The following is a 20693-nucleotide window of genomic DNA, read 5'->3' on the forward strand; positions in this document are numbered from 1 at the left end:
TGGCTTGAAAGGGTAAATTTAAACTTTGAGGGGCCTTCTGAAGAAAGAAAATAGAGACAACAAGATGCTAAGGCATATGGCCTACCATTATTTGACCTGGAATAGAATATGCAACAAGAGGATTAAGCACCTTAAGGCAAGATTAAGGAGGGCCTTAAAAGGCAAAAAGAAGGATGAAAAGCTCAACATTTTCGCTGATGTGACTTTAGCCCAAGAAAGTAACCCATGATGCAGATTTGAGCCAAAATTGGGAAAATTTTGAAACAATTTTGTCATTTTCCAATTTTTGAATTAGGCAACACAGGAAATTCCTGCTGATGTGCAACGCCACTGGCATTATGCATTTAATTAGTGCATCCTCTTGAAAAATGGCTTGTATATTTGGATTCAACATCAAGAAATAAGGAAACCCAGAAAGTTTCATCAATTTTAGAGGAGATCTTGGCCACCAAAAGGGCAAAAAACGCTCAAAAAGTGCCCTCTCTGCCACTTTTTGGAGACACAGGAACCAGTCTTGGGAGAATCCACTTTTGAGGAGGTAAATGACCTCCAAATAAGAAAATTCAAAGTGTTCTGGAAACTCGACAGGTGAGGCTTTCCAAAAAGCTATCTTGGGCCTAATTTGGATGAGTGGAAGGCCTCGAAAGGTATCCTTGAAGCGGTGTTGTGCATCAGGCTCAAGGCACTGCGCATTAGGCAAATTTTGTCAATTTTGCCTAAAAGTCAAATTTCATCTAGTCTCTTCAGCAGTTGACTTTTTCTTCTTTTCTTGGCAAATTTTGCATGGTAAATGATGTAATATGATGTAAATGTTGATGTAAAACACTTGATGGGGTAGATACAACAAAGCAAAGGTGATTTTAAACTAAATGTATCAGTTTCCTTAGTTTTAGAGGCAAGTTGTTCCACTACCTATTTTCTTGTTCCTAGTTTAGATGTTGTTGAAACAGTTCCTTGACTCATGGATTTGACCCCTGATGGATAAATCAGATGGTTTTGAGGTCTATATGATTTCTTTTCTCAGTCATTTGTAAAGGTTGGACTTTGGTGGAAGTCGTGGCACTCATTGAACATTTGTATCAGCAGTTTGGCAAGGAATAAAACTAGGTTTCACAGCTATTTTTGTGGTATTCTTGTGACAGTGAGTTTATGTATTGTTTCTTCTTTGTAATGAGTTTTTCTTATGTTTTATATGTATCCAAATCCATCTTTCTGTTCTAAAACTAAATGAATCAAGGTGAATGGACAAAATACACTGTTGTGCTTTGTCTTGGGAATGTATTTCGTTTTCAATGTTTTCAACTGTTTGAAGAGGATTCATAGTTTATTTATGCCCTCCTCAACTCCTCAATTGTCTTAATCTACCATCTTAATCCATTTCTAGTACATAAACCCTTGTCTACCTCGCCCCACATAACATGACTGTATCCCTGAGTTGATTTCCCGGACCCAATCCGCCTTCTCCAATTGATCTAGCAACCAAAACCTAAGGATCGAACCAGAAACCCTGAGCTACTATACATAGCCTAAAATCTACATTAAATTCAGTCATCTCAAGCCCTAATTGCCAATATCCTAATTGAGATTGATAAGGAGATAGCCCTATCCCGACCTGGTAGGGCTAGCTACCAGGTTATGCGTGGTTTGATGTTACCCTAGACCTGCCTTCCTTCAACCTGAGGTAGATCCAGGCTCTAACACGCTACTTCAAAACTTATTTGTACTCTTAATATATCAACTTGGCCATTATAAAAAGGGACAATGCTTGTAGCTCGGGGGCATATGTATTATCATTTCACATAACTTACTATTGTGTTGTTACTTTGATCATCGACTCTTGTTGGTTAAACAACAGTATGATTGCTTGTAAACATTTCATGCATGATTAACACATAAATCAGTTGCCGTTCCATTCCTTCCTACTGAATTAGCCTGGCGGTGCTTCACTAGCGGCTAAGGGCTCGGCCCTGGTGGATCCACTTGCTACCTGTACCATTATTTTACAGTTCCAATCGTGTGATGGTTTGATTTACTTTTCATTGCTTTGAATTGCATGGATTTCTAATTTCCCGTTCCTTTACATTTTCATGAAATCGTAATTGGATTGCGTTTCCATTTTCTTCCACCATAACAAGATTACTATTCATTATAACTTAAATTGTTATGCTATTCATTCTGGTTATAAAGCTTTGTTGTTCACTTCGGACTCTGTCGTTCATTACAGATTGTTGTTCATTTGGCTTTGTTGTTCATTTCTATTAAGTTAGCATTGTTGTTCATTTCCATTAAGTTAGCATTGTTGTTCATTTCCATTTAACGTTGTTGTTCATTCATACTAGACAGGTGTTATTTATTTCCTGCAAGTATTTGGTTTTGCTTTTAAGTATTTTGCAGTGAGCATGTTTACTACATTTCTGCTAAGAAACATTATTGATTGAATTCTCATTTCTAGTTAATTGCTTTAGTGTGGAGTGTAAGATCAACAACTATAAAGGACATTGGCTATCACTGTCTAAGTTCTTAGATTGTGGATCTTGTTTATATTTGATTTCATTTATATCAGTTGACAAAGGAAAGAGTTATCACTACTGCATCCTTGACTGATAAATTGTTGTAGTTTTCTGAGTGAATGATTTAAGTTTCAGAGCATTAAGTTTCTTTTGATTGCAATTAGATTTTATTTCAAGCATCTATTTACTCTTGTATTTAGCACTGTACTGCAAATTAGAAAACATTACTCTTGAAATAAATTTCCTGCCTCAGACTGAGTACACTCTTGAAATAAAAAATCGTACCTAGATTGATAATTAATGTAGGATAAATAGGAGTTCAAAAGACACCTTTTATACCTCAACATTTTGGCACCACTGTCGGGGAGAGTGTAGCCATTTGTTTTTTTTAATAAGAGTAGTGTACATTTGATAAGTGCCTGCTATGAAAGAATTGGGTATTAAAAATGGAAGGTAAGAACCTGCATACAGAGCATGTAACAGCCCTACTCCCCCGCCTGCTCCCCTACAAATTTGTTGATTATTTTGGGTACAAATAAATATTTGATTTGTGTGCATGACTAAGCAGAAAATGCCTAAAAAGAATTCAATACCACTACCCAAACCTGATAAAGCTAAGGGACCGGTGACCCTTGGTCGATCGACCTTTATAGACGATATCATCAAGAAAGCAGAATCTCAGCCATCAGTAGGCCCTAGAAAAGTTGCTTCTAGACAACCTACTAGCTCCCTTCAGGCCACAGAATCACCATCTGTAGCCTTTGCTGAGGTACATAGCCAAACAGAAGAAACTGAGCAAGATTTTCAAGAAATTGAGAATTCTCATCCAATTTCATTACAATAAGGGAACTCTAGTAATCTCTATGAAGGAGGAGGAGAAACAGGGGAAATAGAAGAACCAAGATCCCCTCTTGGAGTAGTTCAAACACTAAGCAACCCAGATAAGGGAAGTGCTGTCAAGATCATCCAAAACAAAGCTAAAGAACCTGAAGAGCCAAAATCCCCCCAGATAATAGTTCAGCAAGGAACACTCATTATCCCAGACCAAGGAAGTGTTGTTAAGGCCATTCCTATTCCTTCTAATCAGCCCAGGAATAACTCCCTAGAAATCCCAGAAGGATATTGGCATATATTTGATCAAATGGCCTAGAACCAGCAAACACCTCTAACCTCCACACTGCAATATCCCATTGTAGATATTGCAATTAATGCACCTATGAAGGCCATTCCTCTCCAGCATATTCATGCATTCCATGGCTTAACATCGGAAGAACCAGATGCATTTCTATTTGAATTCGATGTATTATGTCGAGGGTATGACTATACCACTAATCCCTAAAAGCTAAAATTATTTCCCTCCACATTAAAATGAGCAACTTTACGATGGTTTATGGGGTTAGGTGGAGGTGTTATAAATGACTGGGATCAGATGAAAGGTGTTTTTCTAAAGAAATATCAGGGTTTTTGTAGGTTTATAGAATTAAAGGATGAAATATTTCAAATGACAGCCAGACCTAATGAAACATTGGAGGAATATGTAAAACGCTTCCAATACAATCTTCAAAGATCACCTTATGATCTTTACCCTTACCTCATAATGTGTTAAAAACTACATTAATTAAAGGGATGAAGGAACAATGGGTTGAAACATTAAACATTATGGGAAAAGGTGACATATATCAAGAAATTTTTGCTGACATTATTGATTTATGTATCAGGAGTTTGAGAGGCAGTACAACCGATAGAACTTGACATAATCACAAGGGACAACAAGATCTCCGGTGGAGGTGCAACCCATGTAGAAATTGGGAATCTACTGGAAGACTTAAAAATCGATATTCTAGGGACTCTGACAACACAGCTCGACATTATGTAGGCTAAACAAAAGCAAGCAGAAGAAAAGCAAAATTGGCAATATTCTACCCTAGATGCAGAAAGAAACACAACCATAAAGAGTGCCCACTAGATGCAGTCCAAGTCTGCGCCATTTGCACAAAAGACCACTCCACAGAAAATTGTCCCTCACTCCCGGGTCTAAAAGCAGTCTACAAGGAGGTGGAAGAAGAATCAAAACTATTGTACCTACTCAATCAGTGCCGTCAATGGCAGCCATGACAAACAAGTATACCCAGTGATCCATCCTCTTCTTTTCAGTCTCCTCAGTATAATGCTCAGCAATATAATGGAATGTGGCAAAATCAGCCACCTTTCCCCAGCTGGTCACAATAGCCATTTCCTACATCACCATGGCCAAATCAAACAAATCAAACCAATTGGCCAAACTTCCCTTACTGTCCACCATTTTGGCAAAATAATGCATATCCGACACAATGGTCACCCTCCACCTCGCAGAGTCAAACCTGGCAGTCGAACTAGAAAAAACCTATGAATCAGCCAGCTGGAGCGATTCTTCTCCCTCAACCTACACTACTAGCACCATATACATTGCAACAAAATCCCCAAACCAACTTAAGACCGCAACTCCCAGCCCAACACAACCTGAACCCTAATAATAGACCGGTTCAATGTGTTCAAATAATTGAAGCACCAGAGCCAGAAACCGAGTTAAGGGAGTGAAATGACCTTTAATTAAGGTTTGGGCGTATAATAGAAACTGGGGGAGATAAAAATGTTCAAGTTGAAAATCCATTACCTTTAGAACAACCACTACAAGAAGAGGATGTGGTTAGACAACAAACTCACGACCAAGCAACCACTTCTTCTCCCCCATTCCCAGAACGACTAATCATACCGCACCCAATAGAACATCCTGACTTTGATCTTCTGGGAGAACTAAGAAATTTGTGTATAAAGATCCCACTCCTCCAGGCTATCCAAGATATCCCAATCTACGCAAAAACCATCAAAGAGTTATGTATAAAAAATCCAAAGAGGAGAATAACAACTAACCCAACCGTCCAAGTAGTCGGCACCCTATCTGACTTACTATCAAGAAGAGAGGCACCCGTAAAATATGAGGACCTAGGGAATCCTATAGTTACGGTGAAAATCAATGGACACTCCTTTCCAAATGCCTTAGTTGATTTAGGAGCTGCAATCAATATCCTAACAACCACCACTTGTCAAAATCTTAACATTACATCAATAGATCCAACCACAACCTTATTGGAGTTGGCTGACTGATCGGTAGTCAGACCAGAAGGCACACTACATGATGTAATGGTCTCTATAGACTCCTCGGAATACCCTGCAGACTTTCTGATAATTAATCCCAAAAACCAGCTATATGGACACCCTTTAATCTTAGGTAGACCTTGGCTAGCAACTGCTGATGCTTACATTGGCTACCGTCAAGGCAGTATGACTATAACTAGAGGAAGTAATGTCAAGAATTTAGCTTTGTACCTTCCAACCCAGCCAAGCCTAACAATAATGAAAACTAACAAGCAATCTGTATCATATCTAACAGAAAACATTAGATCGCCTTTAACCATAGAAGATGCCCTCGAATTTAAAGACCAAACATAGGATGACATCATTAACAATTTCATTAACCAACCAAAAACCAGATCCCATGTACAATGTCACATGATAGAGGTAGAATTTGATAATGAACTAGAAGAAGATCCCCTCAAAGACACTCATGATCAATCAATACCTACTACCTCTGTTTCAAACAGAAAAACTATAGAGATTGAGCCAGGAAAAACCTTGAACATTAACAAAAACCTGACTCCTGAACAAGAAGAAAAGCTGGTCCAACTACTGAGAAAATACAAGGAAGCTTTTGCATGGGATTACCCGGACATGAAAGGAATTGATCCCCAGCTGTGTACGCACCACATTTATACAGAAAAGGATGCTAGACCCGTTCGCCAACCCCAACGGAGACTAAACCCTCATCTTAAGGATATTGTGAAAGCTGAATTACAAAAACTTTTAGATGTAAACTTTATTTACCCAATATCTGACAGCAAGTGGGTCTCTCCACTAGTAGTGGTGCCAAAGAAGAATGGAAAGTGGAGGATATGTGTAGACTACAGAGAATTAAACAAAGCAACCCAGAAAGACCACTTTCCCCTTCCATTCATTGATCAGGTATTAGACACGTTAGCAGGAAAGAAATTCTTTTCTTTCTTAGATGGCTTCAGTGGATACAATCAGATCCAGATTGCCCCTGAAGACCAGGATAAAACTACTTTTACCTATCCTTGGGGAACATTTGCTTACAGAGTCCTACCCTTTGGCCTATGTAATGCCCCTGCCACATTTCAAAGGGCCATCCTCAGCATCTTTTTAGATTTAATAAATGAAGGGCTTCAAGTATATATGGATAATTTCACACCATATGGAGATGATTTTGAGCCAGCACTAGACACATTGGAAAAGGTGTTGCAAAGATGTATTGCCACCAGGCTTTGCTTGAGCCATGAAAAGTGTCATATGATGATGACCAAGGGACTCATCTTAGGTCATTATATCTCAGCAGCTGGAATACATGTAGATCTAGCTAAAATTCAAATAATTTTGTTAATACCTACTCCTACCACACAAACAAAGGTATGCAGTTTTCTGGGTTTTTCTGGTTATTATAGGAGATTCATAGAGCATTTTTCTCAAATAGCTGCACCTCTATACGCACTAACTGGGAATGTTGATTTTATTTGGACAGATAAGTGTGACTGTGCTTTTGAGGATCTGAAAAATCTTGTATCGACAGCCCCAGTGCTAAGGGGCCCAAATTGGGATTTGTCATTCCAAATTTCATCTGATGCTTCAGACACAGCTATTGGAACAGTTCTTGGGTAGGAAGAAGATAAAATGCCATATGAAATTTATTATATTAGCAAGAATCTATTTCCTGCTAAACTAAACTATACTGTAACTGAAAAAGAGTTTTTGGATGTAATACATGCTGCAAATAAGTTTAGATATTATATAACTGGGTATCCTGTAGTTTTATATACAGATCACTCTGCCATAAAATATTTAGCAAATAAACCTGTTACAAATGGTAGAGTAACAAGATGGTTGATTTTATTGCAGGAATTTGACATCACAATAAAGGATTGACCTGGAAAAGAGAATCTTGTAGCTGATTTTCTCTCACGAATGCCAAAGCCAGTGGATGCAGTAGCAGACGAAGATCAATTACCTGATGAACATTTGTTTGTTGTTACTGTCAGGACACCATGGTATGCTGATGTTGCAAATTATTTAGCAGCAGGTAAATTATCCAAGCATTTAACGCCTAATGAAAGGAAACAGATAGTACCACGCAGTACCCGATTCTTTTGGATTGCGGGCTACCTATTTCATACAGGGGCGGATATGCACATCAGAAGATGTGTCCGCGAAGACAAAATATTTGACATTCTGAAAGCTTTCCATGACGGATCGTGTGGCATACATTTCGCAGACCGTAGGATTGGTCACAAGGTTTTACAAACAGACTATTACTGGCCTACAATCTTTAAAGATGCTAAGAAATTTGTTCAAGCCTGTGATAGTTGCCAAAGAGCGGGATGCCCTAGATAGTTCGACGAAATGCCTTTAAATCCACAGTTATTAATTGAGCCATTTGAGCGTTTGGCGCTCTATTTTATTTGTCTGATTAACCCATCATCAAATTAGAAAACATACATTCTAGTAGCAACAGAGTATGTTACCAAATGGGTGGAAGCAAAGGCACTTCCAAGAGCTATATAGGATTCTGTAATACATTTCCTTTTCCAAATATTTGTGCGATATTGCCTCCCGAGGGACATAATCACAGATGGAGGACTGAAATTTGTAGGTAATAAAATCGCTGCAACATTAAAAAATTACCACATTCATCACAAAATTACCACCCCGTATCACCCACAAGCAAATGGCCAAGTAGAGAGCACGAATAAAGTGATAGAAGCAATACTGACAAAAACAATTGCATCAAATAGGTGTGATTGGGCTTCAAGATTGCCGAAGGCCTTGTGGGCATACTGAATAACATGGAGAAATATTGCCGGCCATTCACCATATCAACTAGTATTTGGAGAAGAACCCATATTTCCAATAGAATTCGAAATACAAACATTAAAAACAGCACAAGAGGCGGCTTTGAATTTAAATGAAGCCCAGACTAGCAGATTATAGCAAATCAACAAGCTAGATGAAATTAGGCTCTCGGCTCTTCAACACACTGCATTAATTCAACAGCAGAGAGCAAAATGGCATGACACCCTTATTAAAAAGAAAATCTTCCACGAAGGAGGTTAGGCACTCCTATACGATTCCAGGTTTAAGGATTTCCCAGGAAAACTCCAGACATGATGGCTTGGACCTTATGAGTTACAGAAATTGCACGAAAATGGCACCATTACATTGACTACCATTGATGGATCTGGACATTCGTTAAAAGCAAATGGTCATCGAGTGCAACTTTACCACAAACTGCTCACTCAGGAATCCTTTTACCAGCAATTACGGGAAGATTCCACTATGCAAATTCTTGCTGAGGAAGATAACCCCTCCTCAGCAGTAGTTCACTAAATAATTCTTTTGTTTCTGAATTTTGTATATAACTTTTTCTCTTTAATTTTGCCTGTATAAACTATTTTTTTTACAGATTGTTACTGTTGTTCCTCTTAAGGAACAACAATTTTGCGTGCCTATATTTTTTGCACTGTTCCTCGTCAGGAACAGTTGTTGTTCCTTCGAAGGAAAAACAATTGTTCCTCTTAAGGAATAGTAGTTTTGAGTGCTTACATTTGTTTGTTGTTCCTTTTAAAGGAACAATTGCTGTTCCTCTAAAGGAACAACAGTGGTTCCTCTTTAGGAACAACATTTCTGTGTATTTCACAATTTTTGTTGTTCCTTTCAAAGGAACAACTATTGTTCCTCTAAAGGAACAACATTTCCACACCCTCATTTATTTTTGTTGTTCCTTTTAAAGGAACAGTTGTTGTTCCTCTTAAAGGAACAACAACCGTTCCTCTTAAGGAACAACACATTTGCATGTTTATTTTTGTTGTTCCTTTTAAAGGAACAACACTTCTGCGTGTTTATTTTTGTTGTTCCTTTTAAAGGAACAACACTTCTGCGTGTCTATTTTTGCCATTCCTTTTAAAGGAACAACACTTCTGCATGTTTATTTTTTGTTGTTCCTTTTAAAGGAACAACATTCCTCCGTGCTTATTTTTTGGCTGTTCCTTTTAAAGGAACAACATATGTTCCTCTTAAAGAACAACACTTTTTGCGTCTTTATTTTCGTTGTTTCTTTTAAAGGAACAACACTTCCATGTGCCTATTTTTGTTGTCCCTTTTAAAGGAACAACTGCCATTCCTTTTAAGGAATAGCTGCTATTCCTCTTAAGGAACAACACTCCCGGTTTTATTTTCAGTATTCCTCTTAAAGGAACAACACTTCCACCAAATTGTTTTTGCTGTTCCTCTTAAAGGAACAACACTTTTGCCAGATTGTTTTTATTTTTTGCAGTTCATTTTGAAGGAACAACAGTTTCGATTTGGAATGTTCTTAAGCTGTTCCGCCGAAGGATCGGTATTTTAGTTCGTGCTTGTTTTATTTGTTGTTCTGCTTAAGGAACAGATGTCGTTCCTCTTAAGGAACAATGGTTTTGAGTGTATATTTTTCTTTTGTTTGCTGTTCCTCTTAAAGGAACTACAATTTTGCATGCATATGTTCTTTTTGTTGTTCCTCTTAAGGAACAGTAGTTGTTCCATCTAAGGAACAACACTTTTCAGTGCATTTTTTGTATGTGTGCTTCTTAAAGAACATCATTTAGAGAATTTTTGTGAATGATGGTTCACTGTTCATGATCCCTTCAAGGCACAGATATAAATTTATGCAAGGATACAAAAACTAGAGGATACTAAAATTAGCAAACCAAAGAAAAATTGTCATCTTTAGAGAAACTGCTTTGTATCGATAAGAAAAAAGAGGAAAGGACACAACTATTTATATCGCTTTGTTGTCTTTATTTTTACTAAAACTAATTTGATTGATTACTTTTATCATGTCGGTTCTTCCCTAATCTTCATAATTCTCTTTGATCATTATTATTGAATAAGAATAAGGGCATATTTTCCTCTATTGAGATGTTCAGACTTCTTCCACCATCCCTACTCTTAAGGAGTGTTGAGCCATCCTCTGTATATAAATAGGAAAGTGCTATATAAAAGAAAAAGAAAAAAAGAAGAAAAAAATATATATCTATATGATTACTAACAATTCTATGCTTTGTTAGATGAAGGATAGGGGGTCTCATCAAGAGCTAGCCTACCATGATCATAAGGAAGTAGTGAAGTGGCATTCCCACTATGGACACCACACTAGCGATATGATCTAAGAGGCACATCAGAAAAATAAAACAGTCCTTGGAACAGGAGGTCTCATCATGAGCCGGCCTGCCCACCTTTCACTTCTTCCTGGTGAATGGCATTGTGATTCATCTGGTTACCAAGCCAGCATACTGACCTCCATTCTGACATCACAAAGAACTTTCCTAGGCATACATAAAGGATTATGGTTCCAAGGGTGAGAAAGCAACTTTGTCAATGATATGAACACCTGTGGGCAACAGAGCTCTGCTGATGGTATTGAAGTCATATTTCTCACACATCAACATTCATTATAAAACCTTTTCTTGTATATTTATCTTGATTTCAAATTATATTATGTTTTAAAACCCTTTCGAACCTCTTACACATGAAATATTGTTTGAAAATCAATCATAATGGTTAAAGTGGATAATGACCACCTAAGCATTTTTACTTACGACAACTGTCCTCTTCCTTATTTTTCACATCATTTCATAGCATTTCCATACCTATTCATGATTTTCATCATAAGCCTTGATTTCAGTAATTCACTACGTTTTGCAATCATGTCATTGATATTACGCCATTCCTTTGTTTTACTATACGATTGCCGTCCAGTACGCTGCTCCTCCACTTGCTGGTCGAGGACGACCTATCATATTTCAGGGGCGCACAAGTGACCTCCAAAATAAACCAACATACGCGTCAATTCCCTATTTGGAGGTACTATGACTCCATCAGATCTCAGAAATAACAAGTTTAATGGTATTGATATTTTCCAATATGCACAGCTTTGCTCTTCCATTGTCATTTCTGTGTTTTTCTCTGTAAAAATTAACAGTGTGCTAAGCTTAGATGAAATGGGAGGCAGACCAGTATGCAGTGAACTGCAGGTGCTAACAGTTTCTGACGCTGCACAAGAAATTCTAGAGAGAGCAAGATGGATTGCCTACCTTACCTGACTACAGTAGTCCCATGAAACGATGGCCATCGAATTTCTGCAGAATTTGCAGGAAGATCGTTCCATGGTGAGGGGAAGGCAAATAACAGTAACAGATGCAGTAATTGCTAAAGTATCTGGACTACTAGCTGTTGGACCAATATGGACCCAAGAAAAGGTATTACTTCAAGAGGCCATAGCTATCTTTCAAGACGAAGGACGGAACCTTATCGTCAAAGGAAAAGGAGTCCTGCCTGTAACCCTGGGAGAACCATGGGCAGAATTAGCCAGAATAGTGCAAAGCTACATCACATGTGATGGGAGAAAGGATGTGGTAAGACCACGCCATCTCAAATTATTAGCAGTATTAAGACAGAAATGTGTTGTAAATTTGCCTGCATATTTAAAATTTTTATTGCATGACACTGCTCGGAGCATAAAGAAATCATGCCATACAGAAATGGTGGTAAGTCATCATGGGTTAATTCGATTAACAACCAGTTATAGTCTTACTTAGCAGCAGGCTATTTGGGAAGAATTGGTATTTTCAATAGACGGGGGATTAGCCTTACCAACCCCGAAATGAAAAAGAACCACCAGCACATCAACTAGACCACAGAAACGCAGACAACCCTCTAGATTGAGGAGAAGTAGGGGAATATTGGGAAATCTCCAAGATATCAGTAGCCAACACTTATAAATATAGGGCTCCGAGGATGAGCAACCCCCACAAATCGAAGGAGGGGAAACGTGGAAGAAGAATTGGAAGAGGAATTGGAGGAAGAAACTGAGCGCTCTGGTGAAGAAGAAAGGGAGGAAGCAGAACTTCCCACAACCTTTCGGACAAGTCCAGTGCAAGAAAACAAATTGGCCCAAATTTTGGCCAATATGGGTGAGTCTATTCAACCCCAGAGCCCCCTCAACCTCAATATTTAGGCAGGGCAATCACAGAACACTCTGCTCACAGTAAGAGTGCATCTGAGGAGATGAATGACGAGGAAGAAGAAGAAGCACAATCATAGGAACACTCTACTCACAGTAAGAGTGCATCTGAGGAGATGAATGATGAGGAAGAAGAAGAAGCAGAATCCACTCGGGAAGTGGCAGATCAAACCAGGGTTACCTCCCCAGGGGACCTAATTAGGATGATGAGAACACTGAAGAAGTGTTCCAAATAGAAAATATGGAAACAAGCCAGGGCGAGGGCACAGTCCCTAAAGAACAAAACCCAGCTGAGTAGCCAAGTCCAGTCAAGGAAACAATTGTTCCTCCCAAGAAAAAGAAGAAGAAGATGAATGAAATCAAGAGGCTGCAAAAGGAACAACAAAGGCTACTAAATGTAGTAAAACAACTCAGATAGCAGATAAGGGCCCTAAAAATGGGGAAAATCTCAAAAAGAACCCCAAGAACAAGAGATGTAGCCACCCGAATGAAACCCCATAAAATAAAGGCCACGAGGACTCAAGCCGAGCCCATATCCATTCAGGATAACAAGGAATAGCATGCAGTTGTTACAGACACAACGGACCAAACAGAAGATACACCAGTCTGTAATAAGGACGTCCAGATAGAGGCACCGTCCTCTAGCGTCATGACCGACTAGACAGTTTATGATAAAGAGACACAGACTGTAGGAACCAGATGTCACAATAAGAAGATCCAAGTAGATATTCAACCCAAAAGTGTTTCGACAGAAAATGACCCTAGGGTAGTAAAACTCCAAGAGGATCTGGCACAAGCTCAGTAGACTATAGAAAAGCTCACAGAAGGCACTATTCCTCAGGAAAAATATCAAAAGTTATAGCAGCAAGTAAAGAACGTAAATGCATCGGAGAGTGAGGCCTTCAATAAATGTTAGAGGGTAGAGGAAAAAGTCAAAAATGTAACAAATAGACTAAACACAGTCAGGAGTCAAATGGATATTCTCTATTCTCTATATACAGATGTCCTAGCATGTAGGGCCCCTACCAAAAATTATGCTTTGTTTTTATTAGAAAGATATTTGTAATTAAAAATTAAAGTTGTTAAGGCAAGGAAGCCTATAGAAGTAAAAATTGTTGATGATTTTATAAATTGCTGTAAACATTATGGAGTAAAAGTTCAGCGATTACTCTGTGAATTTTATTTGCATAATTTTATCTTGGAAGAGGAAATGGAGAAGAATCCCAGTCCTTTTGTGGGAGATGTCTAGTTTCAAGCATTCATTTCATTTGTCGTTAACAAATTAAAGTGGCTCAAGGCCCATAACACTTTTCAGAGACATGAAAATGGGTTAGACCTTTGGGTTAGGGGTGAACCACAAAACCCAATACAACTGTGGACTAAGCATAAAAGCCTAATGAAAAAGGAGGGTGTGATCCAGACATTGGGACCCATCCACAAAGCAATTGTCCATCAAGGGGTAGAACATTTCTTGTCTATCAAAGACCATGCCGTAGTAGCAGCCAAACTCCGATGGAAGACTTCTAATTAGAATGTTTAGGACAGAGAGCCATTCAATTACAAAAATTTTAAGTTAGCGGTCGACTGCCTGGTCACATATAGTAACCTCATCTTGAGGGAAGGACCGTATTGGTTAGGTTGTATATTTCGAAGCCCTATTATTTGGTATCTTGCAGCAAAATATAAGGCCATCTATGAATTACCTAAAGGGCAGACAGGGCACACTTTTGAAGTTTTAGCTACACATCATGGTTTTAGACCACTTAATGAAAATCCCTCTCCAGCCTATTCCCTAACTGCCTTGCATGTAAATTACATGGTTTTCATGAGGGCATGAAAAAGGGTAAGCAGGGGGTGTGTTGAGCAATGAAAAAGGTATGTATTTGCCATTTATTTCTTTCTCTTTTCCTTTGAATCATAACTCCTTTACATTCTAAAATGGTAATATGTTAAAGAATTATGGTAGAATTAAGGAGATTTTTTATTGATACAAAATAAATGATTATTGTCTTTCTCTATACAGAAAATGAAGGAAATGGAAAACCACTATTCGGGAGGAAAATGCAAAGTAGAAGCAACTGCTGTCCCTTCCCAAGGAAGCCGTATCGAGACAAGGAGATCAAGATCGGAGCGCACAATCTAGGACAATAAAGGGAAAACGCGGCATCAGCGCAAGAAGACAAAACAATAAACTGGAAATCAAAGATAAAGCGAATCCCTCAGGATCCTTTGATCCTAAGGGATCGCTACTTCAAAACTTATTTGTACTCTTGATATATCCACCTGGCCATTATAAAAAGGGACAACGCTTGTAGTCCGAGGGGCATAAGTATTATCATTTCACAGAACTTACTGTTGTGTTGTTACTTTGATCATCGACTCTTTTTGGTTAAAACAGAGTACGATTGCTTGTAAACTTTTTATACATGATTAATACATAAATCAGTTGTCGTTCCATTCCTTCCTAATGAATTAGCTCGACGGTGCTTCACTAGTGGCTATGGGCCCAACCCTGGTGGATCGACTTGCTACCTGCAACATTATTTTACAGTTCCAGTCGTGTGATGGTTTGATTTACTTTTCCTTGCTTTTAATCGCATTGCTTTCTAATTTCCTGTTCCTTTACATTTTCATGAAATCGTAATTGGATCACGTTGCCATTTTCTTCCACCATAACAAGATTACTATTCGTTATAACTTAAATTGTTATCTTGTTCATTATGGTTATAAAGCTTCGCTGTTGACTTCGGACTCTGTCGTTCATTACAGATTGTTGTTCATTTGACTTTGTTGTTCATTTCCATTCAGTTAGCATTGTTGTTCATTTCCATTTAGTGTTGCTGTTCATTCATACTAGATAGGTGTTATTTCTTTCCTGCAAGTATCTGGTTTTGCTTTTAAGTATTTTGTAGTGAGCATGTTTACTACATTTCTTCTAAGCAGCATTATTGATTGAATTCTCATTTCCAGTTAATTGCTTCAGTGTCGAGTGTAAGATCAAAAAATATAAAGGACATTAGCTATCGCTCTCTAAGTTCCAAAATTGTGGATCTTGTTTATATTTGATTTCATTTATATCGGTTGGCAAAGGAAAGAGTTGTCACTACTGCATCCTTGAATGATAAATTGCTGTAGTTTTCTAAGTGAATGATTTAAGTTTCAAAGAATTAAGATTCTTTTGATTGCAATTAGATTTTATTTCAAGCATCCATTTACTCTTGTATTTACCATTGTACTGCAAATTAGAAAACATTACTCTTGAAATAAATTGCCCGCCTCAGACTGAGTACACTCTTGAAATAAAAAATCGTACCTGGATTGATAATTAATGTAGGATAAATAGGAGTTCAAAAGACACCTTTTATACCTCATCACAAGACAAGGCTATGAACAAGAAATAAAGATGTAACCCAACATAATTTTAGAAAACTTAGGGGTAGAATGAATAAAGTACTAGTTAGCCTTACACCGAAGTGAAATGGTGCCTATTGTATTTGTGCAGCAGTGAAGGGCGCCTCCTTGGTGGATTTCCAAAAATGGGGATGGCCATGGCTGAATTGAAGGTTGACCTGCACACAAGATTCTTGGGTGGAAGAATCGACTAAGGTAGTAATTTAAGAGTAATAAGGTGAATTAACAATTTATAAATTTAATACAGGCTTACCTACTACATTCCTACTACCCCAAGCATGGCTATTGTGGATAGTTAGAGAAAAGGGTGAAGACTCGCTACTCTAGCAATGCCCAGGCAAGATCACAACACTTCCAGGTAAGGTTTTGCAGCAATGGTGGAGTAACTCTATCGAAAACCAGGTTGAATGACTAGACCCTGCCCTCACCACAGTGACACAGTGTCAACAATGAGCAAAATATTGTTTGGCAGAGGGATTAGGGTTGACTAGGTGAATCTCCACTATAGATGCCCAGCAAGAGATCGTGACTGTAAACATCGCATCACCTCAGAAAAAGTGGGGAGGTAGGTGGTGGGCTCCAGTATTGTAGCAATAATGCTACAACTCCTGGAACTCCCTTCTTTAATTTTATCAACCCGGTAGTTCGTAACAAACTTGGAAGCGACGGTGCTGTATGCACAAGTACTAGCTCTTGCCGCAACTGTCACTTGGTCAGCTGGCACAAGTCTGCTAGGAGCTTAAGCCAACTTCTATGAGCTCTTAGAAGAAGCTTTTTAATTGATGGATGAAAGCTAACTCGAAGGAAGCTAATCTAATTGCGAAAAGAAAATGAAAGCCAAAAAGGAACGCAAACCCTAGCAAACCCTAATTCTACCAGCTAGTCCTACTGACGCAAAGGAGAGCATGCAAACTACCGAAAGAGATGCCATTACTTCTAAGAAGGTAAAATGCATGTGTCTAAGTTATCACTATCTGAAGAAAACATCTTTTTGTATTTTTGTTTAAGTTATTAGAATTATCATGCATGTGCTTTTAACTGGCTTTTCACTGTGCAGAGGTGTATCAAGGAGGAGAAATGCTTGGAAGAGGTCAGGAAGGTTCAGAGAGGGTCTAAGGAGTCCCTAACACCCTTCCAAAGAGTTTCACAAAGTTTGGCTATCAAGAAACCTCATTTGTGAGCTTCTACGGGAATTCTGCAGGGGTTTCTACAGGAAGTTCTATAATTCTTCTACAGGATGTTTCGTGATTGGGTTTTTGACTGATAGGTGAGTGGGAGAGAATGCATGAATGGGTAGGGAGGTAGGGTAGGGGCCTGGAATGACCCAATGACTGAGGGATGAGGTGATGAGAGGGTGTGGAAGTCTAGCTTGCATCAAAGAAGGTTTAGGCAATGGAAAGGCAAGAAGGTAGGGTTACGTGGCAAAAGAGCAGATGGGAGATGAGGAAACAGACTTTGTGATGGAGGAGCTGATGTGGACGAGGCTCAGATGAACGAGGAGGTGATGAAGGTGCCCTGCATAGTGTTTACCTGATCAAACCAACTATTTCTTGCATACAATCAAAATATTAGATGATCTATCTAACAGTTTAATGAGATCAGTGAACAACAACCTTATTCATGACAAGAATCACATACAGCATGTGAAAAAAACATTATCAAAGAGATATAAATGCATGACTAACTCCTACCAATCCATCCTGAACATAAAAAGCTACTTCAACCATCAAAAGCAACCTAAGTAGAAAATCACGAATTAAATCTAAAGAGCAGACTTTATTTTAAGAATGCAGCGAACACACATAAAGATAAACAAGGGAGGTACTGGGCACTTGAGATGGGCCCAACCCCAAGAGCTACAGCCTCCCAAGAGAGATTTAGAGCTGGTGCAAAGCTAGATTCATCTTTATTAATCAAGAATGAAGAGTTACATCAAAACTGTCCACAAGGAGAGCTTGAGAATGAGCTGAAAGCAAAGCTAATCTATTGCCTACAAATCGAATTACAAAATGACTACAACAAGGCTATGAAATGACTAACTACTAGCTACTATCTACTGGCTAACTAGCTAACATCCACTGGCTAACCAAAATGAGGCCCTAAGCCTTCTTATTTATACAAATTGAGGACCCAACAGTCCTCCTAAACTTTAGGGACTCGGCTGCCCAAAACTTGGAGTTAACAGCAGTCCTACTTGACTTGCTTGGCTGCCCTTGTGCTGATTGATTCGGTGGCCCTTGAACTCCGAGCTGATGGTGGAGAATTCGAGGTAAGGGCCCATAAATGAAGGGGACACCTTCCTACAAATCCTCTCCCTTGTCTTCCCACGAATTTGGCTGCCAAGTGCTCATTAAGACCTTCAATTTTGTCTCCAAATTGACCAAAAAGGCTACACAAAGCACCCATTAGACTTGTTGGCATAATGACTAAACAAATTCACTCTATTAACATAAATATAATAAAAAAAATGCAATAAACTAATGAGAATGGTGGATTAAGTCAAATTAGGAGGTTGAATGAGCCCAAATAATTGTCCATTTTTGGGGCTCATCATCACCCCCCTACTAAAAGTGTTGCTCATCCTCTGAGCAACCAATCTCTCTCCTCATCTTTGATGGCCCTGGTGGCTTCTTTGGCTAACATCTCGGCCGATTCCTCCTTTGGCTTCCCTCTTTTCAAACTTCCTGTAGAAATAGTTCGCTGGCTTCCTGTAGAAACAGTCTGCTAACTTCCTGTAGAACCAATTTTCTCTGACTTTGCTTGCTTGGATGGGGGTGCCTTCTCCTTGAACTGTGCTGCTGCCTGAAAGCTAACGAATCCAACACAAATGGCAAGTCTAATGTATTATAAAAGCACACAAGTACAATGAACTGCCCGAGAATAGATATTGCATGCCAAAGCTGGATGGGAAAAAGTGTTTCCAGGCCTTTAACTGAATCAAATGGCATTCTTAATCTTGGATTTGAACTCTGCTAAGAATTGATAACAGAAGCAGAACAAAACATAAGATAGATCAAGGGCAGAGAAAATATGACTTGCTCACATATCACTGCTATGAATCAGCATTTCCCTTCAATCTGAAATTGCTTCAAAACAGGCCAAAAATTAGAATTCCCAAGTTTTGTTTCAAGCTGCTGTATAACCAGGAGTAGAGCAAAGCTTCATACCGAATCACATTTTTAAGAATTCTTTCACATGGAATAATCTGGCTATTGCAAAAGACCTTGTGAACCCCTTGGAAAGTATTGAAATAAACAAATCTAACCAGAACAACACCAGAACTTTCCAGTTTGTTTCATGGTAGATTCACTTCATGCAAAATCACTGTTTTTCCATTAGTTAACTTTAATTCAAATTTATGTTCCTAACATGACAATACTTTCCGACTGCGGCAACTTTCTCTTCTTCATTTGAAGATGTTGAAATAAGTTTTGCTAAACATTTCATATATTTTTCTCCAAGATGTTCTGCTAATTTTCTTTTATCTCCATCTTGAGACAAGATAAACAACAGTTTCACAGCATAAGCTCGCATTTCAGAGTATGTAGCTTCACAAAAAGGGAAGCAATACTTGAATTGCTCCTCCCTCTCTTAAATTTGTCCTTGCCTCAACAGCCGCTGGTACACAACAAATGGCATGGAATGCTCGAACAATGCTTCCATGTATTGAAGGTGGTGTCAAATTTATTAAAGATAATAGCTGGTATATGATCTCATCAGATTCCAATAATGCAGCTGTTGTGTCATTTGTTCTTTGGGGCAATGTTGTAGACATAGCAAGGTTTGCATAGGTATTAGCAGCTTTTTCTCTCAAAGCCAATACAGTTGACAGTGGTGTGCATAGAAGGTCCAAGATGGGTCGGACCACCCCATCTTTGATCATTTGTAAAGCATTCTCAGGTAAACTTGAAAGATTCTGAAGTGCCCCAATGGCTGCTAATTTTGACTTCAAATTAGCATTTGAAATCATTTCAAGAAGTGGAAATACAACTCCCTCTTTGAGCAATGCAGCGTTGTTTTGATCTGTTAAACCTATCTCTGACAACTTACTTGCCATAACAATTTTCATTGTGTCAGACCCTTCTCTCAGGTTCTGTATCAAGGGCTTGAAATAGTTCGCCTGTGCCATTTGCACTACATTATGCTCACTGTATGGGAGATTTTCCAGAACTTCGTTTGCATCCTTAGCATCTTTAGGATTGTCACTATTTGACATTGTTACAAGGAGGAGGATACAACCTTGTACCTTGCCAATCTGTTCACACACAACCATATCCTTTGAAAGCTCTAAAAGCAATTCCACGGCTTTCATACCCTCTGCAATATCATGTGCAAGTGAATGAACAATAAAATCAATAGCATGATACACCTCAGCTATTTTCACCTTTCTTCAAGCTCCAAACTTGATGAAGAAAAACTCAGGCTTCTCTGCTCTGGAAGACTCTGCTGTATTTTCCTGTAAAACATCTTCCTGTAGAATGCTAGCCGGATGCCATAGGATGTCTCTGCGCCTCTGCACGATCTTGGTATGCGGAAGAATTTTGAACAGGCCAAAAAAAATCAGCGAAGGATGATAGGTTAAGCTGATTGTGGAAGCAGAGGATGTATAC

At 38.7% G+C, this 20693-nt stretch overlaps 1 protein-coding gene across 1 annotated transcript; it reads right to left on the reverse strand.

The window, feature by feature from the left end:
• Positions 1-19633: 19633 nt before the first annotated feature.
• LOC149155733 (uncharacterized) lies at positions 19634-20395 on the reverse strand. The gene has a single exon (XM_089444508.1). The coding sequence runs from the start codon at positions 20393-20395 to the stop codon at positions 19634-19636; it is 762 nt and encodes a 253-aa protein (XP_089300634.1).
• Positions 20396-20693: the final 298 nt, after the last annotated feature.

The sequence above is a fragment of the Pinus tabuliformis genome, chromosome 9 (genome assembly GCF_031772625.1).
Source record: "Pinus tabuliformis cultivar Carrire ecotype Pingquan chromosome 9, CPIR1, whole genome shotgun sequence".
In the NCBI taxonomy this organism is placed as follows: Eukaryota; Viridiplantae; Streptophyta; class Pinopsida; order Pinales; family Pinaceae; genus Pinus; species Pinus tabuliformis.